This window comes from Patagioenas fasciata, chromosome 9 (genome assembly GCF_037038585.1).
Source record: "Patagioenas fasciata isolate bPatFas1 chromosome 9, bPatFas1.hap1, whole genome shotgun sequence".
Lineage (NCBI taxonomy): Eukaryota > Metazoa > Chordata > Aves > Columbiformes > Columbidae > Patagioenas > Patagioenas fasciata.
Window position 1 is genome coordinate 6,639,455 of NC_092528.1, and position 22,135 is coordinate 6,661,589.

The 22,135-nt window shown below is 50.5% G+C and overlaps 1 protein-coding gene across 1 annotated transcript in view; it reads right to left on the reverse strand.

The window, feature by feature from the left end:
- Positions 1-12,583, reverse strand: part of LOC139825438 (uncharacterized) — a 41,639-nt gene extending 29,056 nt beyond the window's left edge. Inside the window, exons 1-3 of the mRNA XM_071812308.1 lie at positions 12,488-12,583; positions 10,096-10,298; positions 3,498-3,619 (exon numbers count right to left, since the gene is read on the reverse strand). Of these exons, the coding sequence (XP_071668409.1) occupies positions 3,498-3,619; positions 10,096-10,298; positions 12,488-12,528 (366 nt within the window). The 5' untranslated portion in view covers positions 12,529-12,583. The remainder of the gene's footprint in view (positions 1-3,497; positions 3,620-10,095; positions 10,299-12,487) is intronic.
- Between the last annotated feature and the right edge of the window lie 9,552 nt (positions 12,584-22,135).

The window sequence follows — 22,135 nt, forward strand, 5'->3', positions numbered from 1 at the left end:
AGCTCTCTAAAGCTGTATGGAGGGATGAAGTCAGGAATACTTCTGCTTCAAGATGGGGCAGCCACTGCTTCTGGGATGGGCAACACCACCAGTCATTCACCCCGGCCACAGGCAGGGGCCGTATCACCAACCTGAAGACCTGATGTACCAACTTGGAGCCTCAGAAAGGAGCAGAGATGGAGGGGACGTGTCGGGGAGGAAGGAGGACAGCCGAGCAACGTGCTCATGGCTGCGCCGTGCTCCTGTGTTTGTACAGCTGGGCCCAACGTGCTGCTCAACCGCTGCCGCGGGGGAAGGCGAGACATTTTTGCACGGGATATTCATTCCTCATCCGCCGAGCTCTGAGCAGAGGTTTCCAGCGCTCAAGTGCACACTTGAGACAGCACCTGTGGAGCCTCATCCCTGCGTGTGGGAGGGAAGACAAATTCTGCCAAGATGCAGCTCTTGCTCCTTGTACAGAACAATGCGATCGGGCCACGTTGTGATGACTGCTAGTAAAGGATGATTGAGCCACGGCCGGCAGCGGAGCCAAGCACAATAAAATCACGCTGTCCCAGGCCATGAGCAGCCTTTAAACCCACAACCTGCCCCAGGCAACAGTGACCTTCACCCTGAACGCTCCTGCCACTGAGGCCCCGCAAACGCCAGGCCTTCCAAGGCCTGAACTGCAAACAAGCAAATCTGAAACACAGTGCACAGATCCCTTACACAGAGGTTCAAGGTGTGAATTCAGATGGATGTAGGTCCCTTACACAGAGGTTCAAGGTGTGAATTCAGATGGATGTAGGTCCCTTACACAGAGGTTCAAGGTGTGAATTCAGATGGATGTCTTTGTGTCCTACCCCTCTCTGCTGCCCAGCACACAGGCCACACAACCCATCCACACAAGGTCCCTCTAGCACAGGGAAGCCCAAATCTCCTTCCAAATGAACCAGTTTTGGAAACGATGTGAAGACTGCTCTCCTGTTAGGAAATAACCTCGAGGTGGTGGTCTGAGGACACTTCAAGCTGTGAAAGTGCCTGTTCCAAAGGACACACCGTGGCTCATCTGAACGCCCAGCTCAGTGCTCAGAGCACCTCAGGAAGCAAGATGGGGTCAGCCACGGGTGCACACTCCCCGAGAAGCAACTGAAGTCATGAAAGGCTCTGCTAGGCCAAAACTGAACCATTTTGGCTCAAAGACTCACCAAAAAAAGGCTCAAGCATCAGACATGTCCAAAGCAGCTAAGGCCTTGACCCGCACAGCCCTGACTCCAGCAGAGCCCCTGCTAAACAGCAATGGCTGCTTCAGCGCTCACGCAGTGCAAAAACCCAGGGGAGACCGCCCTCACGGTGAACAAGGGTCGGGCTCACACAATACAAGCAAGGAAAAAAGCAATTCCAAGCTCAAGATGCACCAGACCAGGCAGCAAATAGGTGACAGACCCCCAGGACCTTGTACTGAAAGGAATCGCCCTTCGCAACTCTCTTCATCAGCTGCCCCTGCTGATTGAGCTGATCAGAGGAGCCTGGCAGAGCTGCACAATCAAATCTCAGCGACAGCGCTTGTTTTTCAGAAGGGTCTGGACATTTAATACCATTTTGATCCCCCGCTTTCCAAGCATTTTCTGTAATTCCTGGAGGCTTTCACTTCACACTAACCGCCCCAGCAGAAGGGTGAATTTTCACCTTCCACAAAGCACAGCCCTGAGCAATCCTCTGTTCAAGATTTCATAGGCACCAAGAGTGCGTTTGGGGAGGGGAACGGATCTCCCAGTCTGAAGCATATTCATAACCTTCTAAAACATCTCTTCAAGACCTGCTTACGTCAACTCAGCTGTGGTTATCAAAACACACAAGCCACAGGGCAAAACCAAGGAGAACTGTAACTCACTTCAATCAGGCAGGCAGCCAGCGAGTGCCAACAGCCGCATGTGACACAGTTTGTCCTGGAATTGTGTATTATAGTCCACAGAGATTAGATACTCAAAACATCCATCCCAGAACAAGCCTATTCCCAGCCTGTACAGAGGAAATTGAATCCCACCCTGAGCTCAGTTTTCTGTTACGTGCAGCACCACCAGCACCGATAATACCTGTTTGCTATTGGACTCCTCCACAGGGATGGGGCTACAAACCATCCAGTTGGGAGGGACCTAAACCCATCATCTCATCCAACTGACCACTTCAGGGCTGCCCAAAAGTTAACACGTTTTATTAAGGGCATTGTCCAAATGCCTCTGGGACACTCAGAGGCTCAGGGCATCAACCACCTCTCTAGGAGGCTTGATACAGTGTTTGACCACCCATATTCAAGTACCTGAACATCCTTTTTTAAATGGTGGGGCCCAGAGTTGTGCACAGCAATCAAGGTGAGGTAAGACCAACACTAATTGCCCTGGTGGTGCCTGGGCTCAGCGCTGGCTCTGCTGAGCTGCTGCCGACCAGCACCCCCAGGTCCCATCTTGCAGGGCTGTCCTCCAGCCCCTCCTCTCCCCATTTGTAATTAGAACTTTAAGTTCTCCCATCCCTCAAGGCAAGCAACAGCATCTCCTACTTGAGTATCCTCAGCAAACTTGCTAATAGTGCTTCATCCAGATCACTGACAAAGATGGACGTGGACAGGACTTTCCATTTGTGAAGCCATGCTGACTTTGCCTGATCACACTGTTCTATAAATGCCTTTCAATAGTGTCCACTATCACAGAATCATTTAGGTTGGAAGGGACCCTCAAGATTGAGTCCAACCATTCCCCCAGCCCTGGCACTGCCCCATGTCCTGAGAACCTCATGTCCGTCTGTCCAGCCCTCCAGGGATGGTGACTCCAGCACTGCCCTGGGCAGCCTGTTCCAATGCCCCACAGCCCTTTGGGGAAGAAATTGTTCCCCACATCCAACCTCAACCTCCTCTACACCCCAGGTCCCTCAGCCGCTCCCATCACACTTGTGCTCCAGCCCCTCACCAGCTCCGTTCCCTTCCCTCAACTCGCTCCAGCACCTCAAGGGCTTTCTTGGCGTGAGGGGCCCAAAACTGCCCCAGGATTCGAGGTCTGGCCTCCCCAGTGCCTAGCACAAGGGGACGAAAACCTTCCTACCCTGACATCACTTAGAACAACAGTGTCCCTAATAAGGTGGTTTAGAGCACCACTGACACACCTGTTTAAAAAAAAATGTGAAATACAGGTAAGGAATCTCACCCCTGGGGAACATCCATGCACTACAGTGCTCCAAGCATGATAAAGCCACAGGAAGAGCAAAGCCCTGATTCTGCAAGGTGTCCTTGGAGCCCTGTTATCTGTGATTAATAAGGCACGATGCAAACACATAGTTAAGTCTGATTAGATCAATAGCACGCCATGAATCACTTCTATAGGTTTCCTATAATATTTATATAGACTGCAGTTATCAGCAAGACTCTACTGTAAAATCATCTACCTTGAAATTTATTTGAAAAAGTACCTTTTACACTCTATTAAAGAAAAGCAAACCGACTTTTTTATTCTTAGAGTTGAACTTACCAGGTAAAAGCTCAGGGAACAGCATTTTTGAAGCACCGAGACCGTCCTACGTGTTTTATCGTCTCCTGGAAGGGGAATGCCACCTCCATCCCTGTTTTCTCCCAGCCTCCAAACCACGCACACTGCAAATGAATAAAACAGGTTTCTAACCGTGTTTTGCTTTTGGTAGGACACAAGCAGGAGTGCAACGGAGACAGCGAGGGGTAGGGAAACCAGCACACTTGTTCAGTGATGACAAAAATCACCGTGGCAAAGACCTGCACTGGGTGTCAGGAACTCCTTCTGCACTAAATCAAGGCAGAGAATTTACAGCAAATTAATGAAACTAATTTTCTGACTGGAATCATCATCTGTGAATTATCATGTCTTCACTCATTAAATAAATTATCTGTGTCTTCCAAGGCATTAAGAACGCATCATGAATTACAGCCCTTCATAAATAATTTGTTTTTGCCTGGGTTTAAGTGTAGAGGGAGAATAAAGCAAGAGAAAGAAAAGAACACAAAGGATGAGGTAAGCAAAGAAACAGAAAGCATGACGAGAAGGGAAGAAAGTAAAACACAATTAAATAACCAGAGAAAAAAAGAAAAAAAACGTCAAAATAGAGACATACAATATGTCCAGCACGGAAGGGAAGGAAATGAGGAAGGAAAAAGGAAGCAAGGGATGAAAGAGAACAAACAGGACAAGTGGAACTGTGAAATCTTTCAGGTCGCTGTTAATTGCAGCCTGGTGAATGTGGCAGGAAACGAACCGCTAATATCCAAATCCTCTCCTTGACTCTTACAAACGATTCCAATCCAGCTGAGCGTGTTTCATGTCAATGAGTACAAACAGTCTGTCCAACAGAAAAGGGATGCCAAGGAGAGGAACGCGCTTTGTCACGGAGCACTGATGGTATGTACTGAAAGGGGCCCCAGAATTTGTAAATGACAATAGGAAGGTGACAGTATTTGCTGAAAGGGGGCCCGGGATTTATAAGTGACAACAGAAAGGTAATGGCAAGGACTGAGGGTCAGGGGACACAGCTCCGCCAGGGCTCACCTGCCAAACAGGGACAAACCAACACCTCTGGGGCTTCTGTACACCAGTGCAGACCACGTCCCATCATCCAGCAGCACTTCTGACCAGGTATCGTCCAGAATAGCACCGAGCACTTAACAACACTAACACCTCACTAAGAGCAAGGCCACCTTTTAGGACTTTATTAGAGAGCCTGGTGCTCCACGCAGAAGCTGAAGTACCAACTAAACTGATGTCCACAGAGTGGCCAGAGCAGCTTCTTTCTCAGCCAGAGCCTTTCCAGCTTATGGAAGGTGGGTTCCCACCTTAGTTCTAATACCGAGAGGACAGATCCGGGTCAGCATCATCAGCTGCATCCCAGGCTTCCAGCCACAGTGCAAAAAAACAAACATATTCTGGGTTTGGAGCCCGTTTGCCTGTATACAGCGAGACCCACGCTGTATGGAGACGCCTCCCATGGAGCTTTAGCAGCCAGGATGGTGCTGAAGAACAAGTCCCTTGGCCTTTTCCGTAGGACTCAGCACAGCCTCGTGACTTTTCCCTGAGGTCACTTGGAGATGGCCGCAAGTCACGCAGTCAAACTGGAGTCCTGCCGAGCACAAGCCACGTACTTGGCTTCTTGGTTAAACTCGGTGTAGGTTTAGCTTAGTTAGCTCAGCACCACAGAACTGTAGCCACGAGGACGTTTTTTCCTGGCCAGCTCAGAGCACGATCACGCATCTGCCTTGAAAATCTGACGTGGCTGCTCCCTTGCTAAATCTCTCAAACCAGATGTGGTTTACGCCTCTAACGTTGAGTTTCTTGTCCTCCGTCCCAGGATTTGGCGGTGTCAGCGCTGGGCTTGGGGACAGGGCAGGGTCACAGCAGCTGGACCAGCTGTGGCCTCCCAGTTCACACTGGGGTGCTCCTGCAGGAAACTGGAGGGCGGCCAGTGCTGGGAGCTCTTGGAGAACCAACACCACGGCAGCCGTTTCCTATTTGGAAGTGGAAGAGCTCTGGTCTCAGCCCACGCGAGTCACTCATCAGGACCAAAGTAATGTTTTCCCTCTTCTTCTTCCAAGTCAAAACCCGACCTAGGGTACACGTAGGCTTGGAAAATCTGCTGTGCTACCATCAAAACCACTGCGTAACAGCTAACAGCAATACAAAAGCAACATCAAATGTGAAGCCACAGCAGGGTCGGTTCCAGAAAACACATTAATACCATCAGTCCAAGCAAACACCTCCAGGAAACCCCTGGCTGGGTGACAGCACACACACCATCATCATTGGACTTGTGCTTAACGAACCATCTGAAGGCTTTTGAGAATCCACCAGTTGTGTTTGAAAGGCAGCTCCCTAAAGCCAGACTGTGGCCTTCGGTGTGAAAGGACCTCCTTGGCGTGAACACAGGAGCTGATGCACAACATCTGTACAACTTTTACAGCATTAATGGACTCAAACCTGCTTCTGCACCAACCTGCAGGCGCTCAGCTCCGTGTGCCATACACTGGACATTCCCAAAACTTGAACCGCTTTGGCACAACTCTTCCCACTGACCCGATTTGAGGCTGGAAATAATTTCCCCAGCTAATTTCATCATTAGCACGGCAGCGTGCCAAGGCTCCAACAGCAGCGACAGATGCCAGGTTTGCTGCCTCAAGTCCCTGCTCGGGGACCCTGTACGCTAAATCAAACCATCTGGGTGTTCGACAAGTTCATGAGTAACGCATCCAGGAACAGGAGGGAAAGAACAACAGAAACATCCTCTAGCAGGAAAAATGAGAGAATTTGGCTCCAGCTCTTTTTTCGGGGAGTTTTGCTGGGTGAGTCCCCAGCCCCAAACCACTGAGCAGAGGGGATTCTGCAGAGCTGGAGCTCACCTGCAGCTCCCATCTCCTCCCTGGTCTCCAACCAGCCCTCCCCAGCAGAACAATGACCATACGGAACCACATAAGCTCCTCTCGGGGGAAAAAAAGCCTTTGTCTGTCCAGACTGCCACAACTGCTCACCACAGGGTCACGGCACAGGCTTTTCACACCTCTCTGAAACGGCGCAATTCCCTCCTGCTTCCGTCTTGGCTGCTTCTGAAAGAAATGAGCCCAAATACAGTACAAGCTGCAATATAACCTCAGGCTGCCCTTTCCATCCTTTCCACCCCTGGTGCCAGCCAAGCATCTCCTCTCCAGCTGCTCTTCCCACAGGTGTCCAGCCCAAATTCTCATCACCTCCTACGCCAGGGTGCCATGACCATCCTGCTGTCACAGGGGGGAACACCTCACTGGCTCCCATAGCTCAGCAAAAAGGCTGATTTGTCACGGAAAAGCCTTTCCCAGAAGCCTCCAGCCGATTTTAGAAAAGGTCAGAGCAGCCGGCCTGGATCCCATCATCTCCACACAGCCAGTGGCATCCCTGGGAACATTTATTTCCCTTTTCCTTGGGTAAACAACTCACTTGGTTGTTTTCGAGTACCAACTCTGCAAACACGTTTTTCCACCACCAGCTTCAAAACCCGGTTCAAAAAGACACTGGGCCCTTGTGGCCAGGAAGGCCAATGGTACCTGGGGTGGGTTAGAAGGGGGTGGTCAGTAGGTCAGAGAGGTTCTCCTGCCCCTCTGCTCCGCCCTGGGGAGACCACACCTGGAATATTGTGTCCAGTTGTGGCCCCTCAGTTCCAGAAGGACAGGGAACTGCTGCAGAGAGTCCAGCGCAGCCACCAAGATGCTGAAGGGAGTGGAGCATCTCCCGTGTGAGGAAAGGCTGAGGGAGCTGGGGCTCTGGAGCCGGAGAAGAGGAGACTGAGGGGGGACTCATTCCTGGGGATCAGTATGGAAAGGGGCAGTGTCAGGAGGATGGAGCCAGGCTCTTCTCGGTGACAACCAGTGACAGGACAAGGGGCAATGGGTGCAAACTGGAACACAGGAGGTTCCATTGAAAGATGAGAAGAAACTTGTTCCTGGTGAGGGTGGCAGAGCCTGGCCCAGGCTGCCCAGGGAGGTTGTGGAGTCTCCTCTGCAGACATTCAAACCCGCCTGGACACCTTCCTGTGGAACCTCAGCTGGGTGTTCCTGCTCCATGGGGGATTGCACTGGATGAGCTTTCCAGGGCCCTTCCAGTCCCTGACATTCTGGGATTCAAAAAAGGGGATTTCCATCAGCTCCCACAGTAACAAGTGAGTGCAGCCAAGTGTGAAGCAGGTCGCCCTCCTCCTTCACGGCTTTTTGCACCATGCATTTTTTGTCAGGGCTGCGATGAGAACAGGACTCAGGGGACACCGGGAGGCAGCTGTTTGCCAGCAGCCTCCCTGCACACGCCTCAGTGTCCCCAGGTCCCTGCCCTGGCTCTCCAGCCAGCGCACATCTGTCCCACAGCTGGCATGACGCTCCCTCCTCGAGAGCCGGAGGATGGAGAGCCAGAGATTTATGTACTCTGCGGTTTTTATGTGCTCTCCAGAAGGCTGCGGAGGGAAAACTTCGCCACTCGCAAAAGCCTCCATCTGCGAGTTTATTTATCCATGCTGGGAAGGCTGTTTATTCTGTTTCTGGGTGGAAACTACACTGGGATCGTGGCTTAATTGTATTGTTTGTTGAATTAATTGCTCTGTTTGATCGGCCTTTCTCCCACAATGCTTGGGAAGGAGATGTTTCTGCTGCAATGTGGGAACGGAGAGGCTTGAAGCGGCTTCTCCCTGGCAGATGAACACAGTCCAGCGTGCAGCCAGCAAAACGGGCTATTCTGGGGACAGCACAATGCAAATATTGTTGCAGAAGGTGTTCAGAGAGCTTCGGCATCCTGGCAAAAGCATACAGGCCAAAGGCAGAGAAGCATATAATGTATAGGATACCAGGTTGGTGTTTTACTTCTTTTTCCAGCTGATGGCTGCCCTCCAGGATCGGTGCACCCAAAAGGACCTGGTGCCAGGGGTCACCCCCTACTGACCGCTGGCCTATGGGGGCCCGTCACCTCTCCAGCCATGAGAATGGACACTGTGGCTTTTCCAGTTCACCTGGTGAATCACGGGATGAAGAGCAGACATGGCATCAGCGTTATTTTCATATTAGAACATTTTTTCCCCTCACTTTCAACCCCGGGTTTTTTTTCCTTTTTACATTTTGCCAGCAAACCCACAGCTCAAATGAACTCCTGCTTGTCTCAGGCGCCTTTTTTTTCCACTTTCACAATCCAGGTTTCGTCCCTGCCTCTCCCACTTCCCACACACGCTTCCTTCTGCCCGCTGGCCTTTGAACGGAACACAATAACCAGCAGCCGTGTCTGACACGGCATTTCCCACACACGCGCTTTTTCATTTCCCCTCTTCCTCTCTGCAAAATGAAACCAGCACCAGGCCTCCCAACACCCTGGGGTCACCGCTTGTCCACCAACCTTTACCCCAGGCAGAGTGGACATCTCTCCATGAACCGTAAGTGCCTGTGGAACCTTCTCTACCCGACACAAGAACCTGGGACTAAAAGTGACAACGTGGGCAACCAGATAACCAACTTCTCGCCACATCTGGCAACATCTCAAGATAGGCAGGAGCCTGGTTTCTACCACAAACCAGCTATCCCACAAAATCCCAGAACGTCAGGGACTGGAAGGGCCCTGGAAAGCTCATCCAGTGCAATCCCCCCATGGAGCAGGAACACCCAGCTGAGGTTCCACAGGAAGGTGTCCAGGCGGGTTTGAATGTCTGCACAGAAGGAGACTCCACAACCTCCCTGGGCAGCCTGGGCCAGGCTCTGACACCCTCACCGGGAACAAGTTTCTTCTCATATTTAAGTGGAACCTCTTGTGCTTAGTTTGTACCCACTGCCCCTTGTCCTGTCACTGGCTGTCACCGAGAAGAGCCTGGCTCCATGCTCCTGACACTGCCCCTTTCCATATTGATCCCCATGAATGAGTCCCCCCTCAGTCTCCTCTTCTCCAGCTCCAGAGCCCCAGCTCCCTCAGCCTTTCCTCACACGGGAGATGCTCCACTCCCTTCAGCATCTTGGTGGCTGCGCTGGACTCTCTCCAGCAGTTCCCTGTCCTTCTGGAGCTGAGGGGCCACAACTGGACACAATATTCCAGGTGTGGTCTCCCCAGGGCAGAGCAGAGGGGCAGGAGAACCTCTCTGACCTACTGACCACCCCCTTCTAACCCACCCCAGGTACCATTGGCCTTCCCGGCCACAAGGGCCCAGTGCTGGCTCATGCTCACCCTGCTGTCCCCAGGACCCCCAGGTTCCTTTCCCCTACACTGCTCTCTAATAGCTCATTCCCCAACTTACACTGGAACCTGGGGTTGTTCCTGCCCAGATTCAAGACTCTACACTTGCCCTTGTTCTATTTCTCCCCACCCAGTTCTCCAGCCTGTCCAGGTCTCTGATGGCAGCACAGCTTCCAGTGTCAGCCACTCCTCCATCAGCAAACCTGCTGACAGTCACTCTATTCCCTCATCCAAGTCACTGATGAATATATTGAATAATACCAGCCCCAGTACTGACCCCTGAGGCACTGCACTGGATCCAGGCCTCAACTGGACTCTGCCCCATTGACCACAACTAAAGAAAGGAAAGTCCAGGGAGCATCTCAGGAAGGTGACATCCCCAGAGGACCTGATCCTGTCCCTTCCTCTCTGCGTGCTCTGGGAACCTCCTTTCCATGGCAGATCGGGAGCTGCTGGAGACAGCCAGATGTTTCCACCAGCATATCTCTCGTGTCTGAGTCAGACCCGTTCCTCCCTGATAAGGCATGAATACTGTCTGTATCTGTCCCGGTGCGTGTGTCTCTCTCCGTTTCTCTTCTCTCCTTCATAAAGCTGTCAGAACAAAAATAACATATTAGTGGAAGAAAGGAATGTCAGGTGTAATATAATAACGCGATCAGGAGGCTGGGGGAGCGTGCACGCCTGTCTGGCTGACGTGCCGGAGTATGAACGGCTATGGCTCAGGAACGCCTTTCACTCCTTCGCACCCCCTTCTCCCACTGCCCTCATCAGACACGGAAAATGGGGTGATAAATACAAGGGAGCGCTTACTCAGCACCATTCCCCCTAAAAAAACCACCTGTGTTTGACACTAGAAGCGATCACATCCCCACGCCAGAGACTGAGGAACACAACAGGAATGGACAGACCGCACCAGGCTGCAGAACACCCTGTGCCTGTAGATCTGCCAGGGAAACAGACACATTAAATTAGGCAAGAACCTCCCATGGTCTCCACAGAACCATTCTGGTTGGAAAAGCCCCTCAAGCTCATCGAGTCCAACCATAACCCACCCCTGGCGCTGCCCCATGTCCTGAGAACCTCATGTCCGTCTGTCCAACCCTCCAGGGATGGTGACTCCAGCACTGCCCTGGGCAGCCTGTTCCAATGCCCCACAGCCCTTTGGGGAAGAAATTGTTCCCCACATCCAACCTCAACCTCCCCTGGCGCAACTTGAGGACGTTTCCTCTGCTCCTAGCGCTTGTTCCTTGGATGAACAGACCAACCCCCTCCACACTCCAACCTCTTTTCGGACAGTTGTAGAGAGCTGTGTTTTAAGGATTTGCAAGGACAGAAAGAGCATCGCACACCTTTCTGTATTATGCAGTGCAATGCTGCACCAAAGAGCAAGGAACCCCAGAGGGACAGTGCCCATCACAGCTCAGAGATACAAGGAAAAATGAGGATTTTGAGGATTCTTGCACACCTGTCAGTACGGGTTGGTGCTGTTGCAGGGTTCTTAGAGGTTCTCTGCAAGCTCAGACCAGCAAAAACCAAGTCTAGTCTGCTGCCGCTCTGCACAGTCCCCAAACCCCCCCCCAGGAAGGCATGAAAAGGCAACAGCTTCACCCACAAATACATAGGCTGACCAACATAAATCCTCCCAACTAGCACCACAGCCCACCCCACCGCTCCCCTATTAATGAAAAAAACACTCAGTTTACCCACTTTTAACACAGACAAGTATGCATAGAAGGTTCTCAGTGGACCATTGGCATTAATTCACCACCCGGGCTGGCGGCCTATGCCCCAAACCGCGGCTTTTACTTGTTTTAACTCACTTCGCTCCCCCCGCAGAGGCACGGAAGGGTCAAGTTTCCCCCTTAAAGCGGGAGGGGGGGGGTTGCACTTGCCAAACCGCTTTTCCCCTCCAGCAAATCCCCCCCTGGATGGGAAATTCGACCCCCGGGGTGGGGAGTTCGGGCCCCCAGCGCCGGATGGCGGCGCTTCCTTTGTTTCCCCGGGAGGGGGGGCCCGAAAACTAATTAATTAACGCCTCAGTCGGCGGAAAGGATCAGGTTACAGTTGCGGGCAGGGCCCTCCGGGCCCCCCGCACCCCCCGGCTCGTCCTAACAGGCTCCGCTTCTCCCGATCTGCGCCTAAACTTAGTTCGCAATTCACTAAACTCGGGACCGCACAGACAATAGCCGGGGGTTTCCCGGCCGCACGTTTTTCCTCCTAAATCCTCCCTTTTCGGTGCTGTTTTCGCCGGGGTTTCCCCAGATTTCGCCGTCCCGATCCCTCGGGATTCGCACCCAAACTCAACACCACGGGGGGACACGGGGGCGGTGCGATCGCGACCCTTTGTTCCAGCGCACGTGTCCGCCCCCCCTCGCTTTAAATTCTACCTTTACCCGCATTATCTCTCAGAATTCTCAAAATTCCCCTTTTTCCCGTTGCTTATGGACATTTCTGCGGTCGCGATCACGCCGGGATCGAACCAGCGATTTGTGTCCTGCCCCCCCCCCCATCTAATTCCTCCATTTTTTGGCACCAATCCACATCTCATGAAAGCACCCCAAAAATTAATCTAGCCAAGTGGTAAGCTCCAAACAGACTTTGTTCTAACTAAAAAGGGTTTACCCAAAATTATTCAGCACTCCAACATTATAAACACTCAGGCACCAGTTTAATTGCTGCAAAGCTGAGTCAGACTCAAGGGATCCCAAAACTCGAGAGTGATGATTCCCAAAACGATGATTCACAAAATGTGCACCTATCCACTCTCAACATAGACTCACCAGTTCAGCAAGGTGTCTCCATCCCTAGAGAGCGTTCTCATCTAAGGAGGAACCTCTTCCACTGCAGAGCCGTCACTCAGACCATGATTAACTCAACTGGGATCAGCTGAGTTGGGCTCATTTATGGCAGTGGCCTAGAAACTTCTCTGATCCAAGGCATTTCATTGGTCAAGGGCCCTGTCTGTCAAACAAGAGGTGGGTACACGACCGTACTAGTCCATCAACCTTGAAGCTCCTGGTGCTTTCTCAGGGTGGAAACCTGCCACACCTTTGCACTCGGGTTGATTGCATCTGCTGGTTATCTGTTTTAGCATCCATGTACTTTTTTCTGCAAAGAAAAACAGGAAATACATGAAGAAGAAAACATATCTTGCTCCCATACAGGTGTCTTATCTTCAACTTGAAGGGGTGGGTCTCCCGGCACCCCCTGGGAAGGACCCTCAGGTACCAGGTTCTTCTCACACACCCTCCCCACTGCGTATTTCACCACTTTCCAAAGAACACAATGCTATCACGTTCCACAGTGGTGGCAGATTCTGCATCCCCCAGCTCTGCCTGGAGTGATGACATTAATTGAACCGGCTGCAGAGCTGCCAGGGCTGAGATCCAGGCCCCAGCTCCTCTGGACCTGCTGCTGACATGTTCCTCTCTGCTATTAAATATTCTCCCTCCTGCTCATTCCTTTCCATTCCTTCCACCCCATCACCACTAATCCAGGACCAGGGGGGCTGCCAGGCAGGAGCATCTTGCCCACTGTCCAATTTGGGGACGTGCCAGACCGAAGTATAAGATTCCTACCAACAGCACACATGCAAATCAGGTCTCCTTCTGCAGCCTTTAATAGCCCAAACCTGATTTAACTCTTCAAACACAAAGAGCAAAAATCCCTTTAAAAAACGTGCGCTACTGTTCCAAAAATTCTGGCTACTTTTGATATGCAAATACCGACCCAGCCTCCTTACAAACCTTGCCAAGTTCTTGATTTCATTTTCTTAATTTCATCCAGTAGCACCATGTTGCACGGAAAGATGCGAAGGGTTTCCTTCTAATTAATTCAACAACTGGTCCCTTCTGTTCTTTGTTTTCTGTCCTACTCCGTTTCAACCTGGTCGGTTGTTGGAGGTATCTAAGGTATCCATGAAAGGTAACGAGGCAGTAAAGCCACCGTGATGATTCTTCAATTAGCTGGACAAGGATGTGCACCATCGCAGAAAAATGTTTCTTCTGCTAATGAGAACTAACGATCCCATACCTGGGGGATTCTGCACTCTGATCAAAAGAGTCCAATCAAAACCTCTGCATATTTCCCATTAAACCAGACAAAGGAGGGGAGGAAGGCACCGAGTCAGATGCCAAAGAGATAATAAAATTCGCTTCCACTTTTCCTTCCCAGAAAACGGTAAATCTAATAGGCATGACTAAGCAGCTATGAGGGGAGACATGAACAAATTTGTAAAGCAAAGGGGAGTTTAAAGTTCATCTCATTTTCCCCTTCTGCAGCATCGCCTGCAATCTTATTATGATTTAAAGGCCACCTTTCCCCCAGCGGGAAGCGGGTGAGAAGGGTGGGATTCAATTTTGCATACCAAATGCGATGGGAGAAGGAGAAAGGCCAGGAGGCACAAGCAGAACAGCCACATCCCTTTGGCACTGTTAAATATGTGTTGCTTTTTCCAGTTCTTCAACATACAGGGAAAGAAATAATGGCACAGTGGCATTTTCTAAGTTTGTACATGGAAAGACCGCACCTTTCACTGCTGGGAACAAAGCCAGAACAAATCCTGATTCAACCAACACCAACCCCGTGAGAGCCTGGTCCGCCTTGAGAAGCCTCCTGGAAACCAAATTATGATCCCGCGCTTCTCCAGGAGCTGTGGCCATTCCCTGCAGCGTTCCCAGCTCAACAGAAAATGCTCCTGCTGCCGCTGGTTCACACCTTCCTCGCTTGAGGATTAACTCCTCTCCATGTTACAGGATGTTCCCATTTGAGGACATAGAATCACGGGATGGTTGGGGTTGAAGGGACGTTCCCAGCTCCCCCAGTGCCACCCCTGCCATGAGCAGGGGCATCTTCACCAGCTCAGGTTGCTCAGAGCCCCGTCCAGCCTGGCCTGGGATGTCTCCAGGGATGGATTATCCCAGAGGCTGCAGAGGAATGAAAACAAGCAGCATATCCCACTGCCTAGGGATGCTCTGTCTGCCCCTCTTGGCCCCCCCATCCCTTGATAAATCACTTTTTTCAAGTAATGTCCACTCATAAAGAAGGCTTCACATCAGTGAATGGCCATGGTGGTGTTGACCCATAAGAAGGGAGGTATAAATGGAGCAATGGAGTTGTTTGTGGCAGGGGAAAGGCTTGGAGGATTGTCACCAGCCAGATACAGCAATAAAAGTGCCAGTGAAAGGGATTCAAGAGTCAGTTGCCCCATTTAAGAGCAGCGCAGATCTGGATGCTGCTCCCTCCTCTGCCACTGACCTTCTGCAAGTCCATGGGCACATCACTTTGCCAGGCTCCACTTTTCCTGTGTGGGTTTGTCTTACGAGTAGCATGGCCCAAGGCAGGGGATGTCTCATCATGCCCAGGAACAGCTCAATTTATGCAGATGTGCGATGCTCAGAGTCCCCAGCGCCCGCCATCCTGCTGGGCTTTCCTCCAAGGGATGCTCGGAGGAGTCACCGCTGCGCCACCAAGAAAGCAACACCAAGAGCCAGGCGTGGGAGGAAGCAGCTCACACTCCCTGGCTCCACACACCTGTATCCTCCAGTTCAATAAAATGTCATAACAGCAGAGAAATTCCATGATAAACACAAATAGATCAATAGCATTAGAGCTACTCTTAATAGCTGCCTCAGGCTTTTCATACTACACCTTCAAAAATGTCCAGTAGCGAGTAATTAATGACCAAGCCAAGTAATTACTTTCTTGATTTTTCTCAAAACTAGAATTCACTGAAAGAACCTTGAGCTTTACCAGTGCTACATAGCAAATTAATTCAGTTAAGTGCTGATATTACACATCTGGGCTGCCTGTTAAAAACCAGCAGTGCTGCAAAGCCTGTCTTTCCTTGCTGGCTGCTGTAACCCTTCGTGTGCTTCTGCACCTGCCCAGGGGAAAGCAACTCAACCCTTGATTGCTCTGCACGTCAACCTTCACAAGTTGTGCTACAGCAGTCTTGGGCCAGGTAGGAGGGAGGTAGTTTGTGTTAGAGGAGCAGGGAATTGATCAGAGATGCCATCTGTGAAGGCAAGGACCTCTCTGTCTCCAACACATCACTCCTGGAGTCAGAGGACGGTTGTATGTCCAGTTTCTTGCCACCTCTCCTCTTCCATATGCTTGATTTCTGCTAAGGGTGAGGTGTCACCTCAAGCCTATCCATGGCTTGTCATCTGTGTCTGCTGCCCCACCCAAGAAAATCAGGACACAGCCATGGCACACCTGAAATAACCTTCACAAGGTATTTCAACAAGTCCGCTTTTACTCTCATAAATATATGTGGCTTCATTCACCAACTAACCCAACACCACGGGAGGAATTGCACGTAGGGCTCTTCCACAGGTAAACGGAGACACAAGAACTTGGGGCTATATTCAGCCTACCTGCTTGAGATGCTGGCACCACATTGGGTACCATCACAGCAACTCAGAGGAAGAGGATAATGAGCAAGGCGGGCAACCCATTACCCACAGCTGTCAGACAAACCCCAGAGAGAAACACACACAAAACTACAGGACCTCGGGTGGGAGGAGGGATGTGAGTCTGGGTCTTCCGAGACCTCTGGCCTTCCTCACTTGGCCCGTCCTTGTCCCTGCAGGGCATCTCAGACAGCAAACTATCTAAACAATCCTCGATTTCAATCATCTGCAGCACGAGATGCTGATAAAATGAGCATTGCAACTGCTTGTACGTGCCCACGTGAGAAAGAATACAAGTCAATGAGCAAATTACTGAAGTAATCTTTCCATCCCTACTGGTAATGAATTATTGTTTCCCTGCTCCCAAGAGCATGGTTGTAGCTTGGGAGCTTAACATGCAATCTGACACGGACCTCCAGCATGCACTTTTAATCCCTCTAAGCTCAGTGACAGCTCACAACGAACCCCTCGAGCAGGGGAAGCGCCGCGTTTCTTCCCCATCTTCCCATTACCATATTTTTAATTGGCTGGGAACATCCTTTGCTTTTGTCAAAACAAATTCTGCTATACTGGCACTTCAGATTTAAGCGAAGGAGCCAGGAACTGAGAGAGGGAAGCCAAGAAAATCCCCCTGCAGATGAAGAACTGGGGTGGTTGAGACAGGGCAGGGTCTGCTCACCCCTGGTTGCATGGCTGGTCTTATGAACCATCCCCGGTCCTGCAGCTGCTTCCGAGCCTTTAATGCAGGGTGGATGATGAAGAGCTGCCAACACAGATGGATCTGCTGACTTGAGAGGAACAGAAATGATTACGGTAAAAAAGGTATTAAAAGGAAAATACGGTGGTAAAAGCCCATCTAGAAGTTCAGAGGCCAACAGCTGAGCCAGACAGAGCTTGGAGTACGATGGACAAATAGCCAGCTATGGAGAAACCAATTTTCAGAACATGAGAACCAGAAGGCTCTGGGATATCCTGGTGAGAGGAGAAAGCAAAGGGAAATAGCATACAAATTATGCTCATACACACAAGTACGTGACGCAAGTTATATGCTTCTTCCCCCTTGCCTGGTTTCCTCTCTCCCCCCATATCAAGGGAAAATGGGGTTTTGACAAAGGCTAAAGTTTGTGAAAACTCTTCCAGTTCCCTGTTGCTTGCTTTGGGTTTTAAAGAAAACCCTCTCCTTTTTGACCATGAGAAAAAGGCTAAGCTCTTTCTTCCTAGGTAAAACATTTTTCAGAAGGATGCGATGGAAGACAAACAAAACTGAAGCTGCTGGAGCGGGGTGGGAGGCAGGTTTCTACCCAGCACCGTCTTCCCCAGGTCTTGGATCCCTCAGGCTGACTGCTCAGCAGGGCCAGCACAAACTGAGCAATTGTATTTCACCCACCTTCACAGCTGAGCTCAATAAGCAAAAATCTACTCATTCTTGCAGACAGAGAAGCTGGGACAGGGGAGAAGTTGTTTAAATACCTTCCAAGCTGTGAGCACACAACAAATTCCATTGCAGTCGGTGAGACAAGAGATGTATCCTAGATTAGTTCGTGCTGAAGGGACGTTCCCAGCACCCCCAGTGCCACCCCTGCCATGAGCAGGGACATCTTCACCAGCTCAGGTTGCTCTGAGCCCCGTCCAGCCTGGCCTGGGAAACCTCTCCCATGCCTCAGCATCCCACTGAGCACTTCCCTTGGGATGGGAGCAAGGATGGGATGCACTTGGTCTAAACAGGCTCATCACATTTTGGGAAGAGCCAAGATGGGAAGGTCAGAGCTCACCATGTTCCTCCCAGGATGGATGGACAGCATTGGACCGTGTCTTCGTTTGACTTCCATCCTCAATGCATCAACCAAAGCAGAGTCAAGTGGGGATTATATAATTTTCCTCAATGAATGCACTGTCCCCAGGGACAAGGGGGGACTTACAGCCCCTAATTTGTCTCCTGCTCTGCTCAAGACGCCTTGGTGCAGCAGAGGTTGTTGGATCAGATCCTAATCTAGGAAAGCGAATCCTGTCTTCAATCACACTGTGAAATGGGGAAAAAAAAACACACAAAGAACCAGACAACACAAGTGGAAGAATTATCATCAAGCCCAGGTTTCCAGGAGCTTCAGTGTATCAGCTTTAAGTCCGGGGAGGCTTGGCTTTGTTGTGTTGGAGTGGCCCTATTTTTGTTCATGCTTTGTTTAGTATAAAATGAAATCTAAATAAATCAGCAACGTACACGATGCGTACGAACCAAGCAGCAGAGCCTGTTCCACAAAGGTGCTGAATGGCTCCAGCTCCCCAGGGAAATGCCAAACAAGCTGCTTCGCCAGCCTGTTCCATCAAGTTAATTTTTCTGCCCTTTTATTACGGTGGGCAGTCCCTGCGCTCATTTGCAGCATCACACATCAAGGGCTATCCACAATAAGCTGAGTTTGGAGAATACTCAGTATCCCTCCCCTGGAATTAGGCAGCCTCGTGCAGTAATACGGGAAAGACCTCAGGATCTGTCCCTGCTCCAGGCGTCGTACCCAGCATCTTGCATCTGCGCTGCACCAAAACACTCGTCAGAGAGCTATAAAATACGGACATAATTCCCCTAATGTCTCCAGCATTTAAAGGCTGATGAGCGCTGCTTCTAAAAGAGCTGGGCCAGGGACTAAAGTGGCACGAGACATCTGGCCCAGAGTTTAAGTGCGGGTGTCAAAGGAGATGCCAATAGCACAGGCTCCATCCTCCTCCCTCTTCTCTTGGTTTCCACCCCAAGCCACCAGCAGACCCAGGGATGCCCGAGACACGAATCCTGCCCCTGCAGACCAGCTCTTGGACTCCTGCCGTGCCCAACAGGGTCCTGCTGAGACCATTTTGCACAAGGCTCAGTCATACAGCCCCGTATCAATGCCTCTGGATGTGCAGAACGCTCATACTTATAGATGGCTTGTTGTTTGGGGTTTTTTCTGTGGGGTTTGGTTGGTTTTGTTTGTGTGGGGTTTTTTGTTTGCCCCCTCATTTTATTTTTTCCGCCCTCTGTGTGTGTTGGGTTTTTGCTTGTTTTTTCCTCTTCAGGTAAGCCCAGGAAAACCATAAAACACACAGGGCAAGAAACACAACCGAGCCAGTTCATGGAAACTGCTGCAGAGCCCCAGAACACACCTCCAGCGACTACGACACAGAGGAATAACAAAACCTCCCAGCACAGCACAGAGGATACTTGCCATCCACTGACAAATCGCCCAGACAAGTTTCTTATCCAGGTTGCAAGAATGAAAACAGATAAGCTGGTATGTTATTAGACAGAGGAGAAAAAAAGCCAGATCTGCCTCTTCCCAGAGTTCCCCGAAATAAGGACATGACTTCATCAGCAGCTGAGTTACAAAGTGGACATTTGCCCTGCAGCAAAAAACTTAATACCCCCTCATCGGGACGGCAGACTTGTCTTTGGAGGGTCCTTGTGTCCCGGAACCACGTGCAGTTGAGGTTGGCAGGCGTCCCATCCCGTCCCACACCTGCACAAACGCACATCTGCTCTGCATCAGGGCAGCACAGAGCTCCACAGGTGGGTTTGGTTTGCATCTCAGTGACTGCCTGGGGGGGATTTCATCCTCCTACCCCCACCCCATTGAAAGCCAAGGAGTTGATGGAGCTGGGGTGGTTGCACCTCTTGGGGTGCCATTCGTAGGACAGCAGAACCTGAGCTTGAAGGACAAAAAGCCCGCGCTCAAGGTTTCTTGTCAATATTTTTCCTATCAAATCCAACGCTCAGCTGCTAATGCCGAGAGTTCAAGTACTTGGAAATTTAATCCTTCAGTTGAAGCTGAACACTGAGGAAAAGCAGCCAAACCCACTAACCTGGATTTTCAGAGTATGGGAAGCAAATCCTCTCCACCACCTCCAGAACTGGAGAGCACAGCCCGCCCTGCTTTGGCCGCCACCAACAAGGAGCTGCTCTGCCAACCCACACAACGTCATTTCCGACCATCCCCATCCTCTGCTATAGCCAACCTTGAGCAACCAGGGCTTGAATCACACACTCGGCTACATCCCAGCACTTCTCACTGTGCTGGGACCCCTCTGAGCATCCCACCACCAGCTGACAAAGCTCATGCGAGCCACTCACTGGTTCTCTGTGGTATCCTGTCATAGGACACCTGGGAATGCTTCAAACCTGCTCCAGAGAAGGATCTTTACCAAGAGGGTGGTCAGACACTGTAACGAGCTTCCTGGAGAGGTGGTCAACGCCCCAAACCTGTCGGTGTTTAAGGGGCATTTGGACAATGCCTTTAACAGCATGCTTTAACTTTTGGGCAGCCCTGAAGCAGTCAGGCAGTTGGACAAGATGATCATTGCAGGTCCCTTCCAACAGAAATATCCTATTCCATTCCACAACCACCACTTCAGGGTAACGAGCATTGCCAGGGAATGTAGTAGGAACCCAGTAGAACAGTCAGTGAGGCCAACCAAGCAAAACCCAAGATGTTCCAGGTTTGCTTTATTCTGAGTAAGCACCCAAGGTCTTAGTACCTACCTGGACCTTACAGGGGAGCATACAGACAGAAGAGATGGTCCTCAGCACTCTATGTACACCAGGTTTTAAATGGTTCCTGGGTTTAGCTTAGCAAAGCTGCAACAAGTCTGAAAACCAAGCAAAAAGAATGGGCCACAGATCAAGCCCAGTAGGTAGAGGATGGAATGAAATCCAGAGATACCATCCCATTCACTGCCACATAAGGTGAGCATACCCCAATTCACCAAGGTACAACCGGGTGAAAACCAACTACCAAAAGACCCAAGGAACAATCATAGAGGGAGGTTCTGCATTTTGTAACCCACAGGTTTTCGCTTTGGATTTTATTCAACTGTGTTAGATATTCCTATTCCTTGCTCACTTCTGCTATGAAAGGCTCCTAAATGGCTTTAAGCATGAATTTTTCTTTCTCTGGAAGACACTGGGTTGACTGCCTTAGAGAGAAATTCCCTGTGCACAGGAGGACCAGAGGAATCCCACGTCAGCCTAACACATGTTATTTTAGCCCCATTGTAGAGATTCAGGTCTCAGAGAAAAAAGATTGATGCCCAAATAGGCCTTGGGATCTCAACTGAGACCCCTCCAGAGTTTGAGAGATGCTGCACACGAAATCTCTTACCACAGCTGAGCTCTGTCCCCTCTTGCTGTCACAGGCTTTTCCATCACTTCTCCATCTCCTTTTTTTCAAGCCAAAACTACAGCTTCAGTTTTCTGCCTTCTGTAGCTCAAAGATTTGGCTCCTGACCCTACATCTTGCATTTCCAAACTCCAGTCACCTCCTGTCTTGATCTCGACTTCCCAAGCCATTTGGGAACTAGTCTGTGCTCTGACAGCAGCAATCTTGCACCGTTTGCTTTCCTGAATCTATCTTTGAGTCCTTTCTTTTTATTTGCTCTTCTGAGAATCAAATTCCTCCTTTTCCTTCTCTCAACAGCTATTCCTGTCTGCTTCAGAGACCACATCCACCCGTTCTGCTCTGCCGTCACAATGTCCCCAAATCCCAGCAGTTCACCCCAGGGAGCCCCTTTCTGCTCTCCAAACCCAGCACCCTGCAGAGCCAGGGCAGCTATAAAATTGATTTCTACAGTCCCTGCCTAAAAAAATAAAGCAAATCACACTTACCCACCTCACTTTAAGCACCTACCCAAAGGCTTCCTATATATCACTGATGGAGATGGGCAGCACCTGCCCACAATCCAGCCCCCTCAGGCTTAAATCACCAGGGCTGGGAGACCCTGGAGCAACCAGCTCCTCATTCCAGGTGCTGCAAGACTGAGTTGTATAAACCGCCAGGAAACAGTGACCCAAATGTCCCCAGCTGTGCTCAAGTCCCAAAGGACCCAACCTACCATTTGTCCTTAAAACCAATTCTTCCTTTCCAACCGCAGAGGTTTCAATCCACACTGCGATGACCAAGGTGGCAGCTGCCACCACCATCTTGCAGCCACTTAAAATGAAATGCATATGTATATAAAAATAAATATATAAATAAAGCTAAAATGAATAACTCT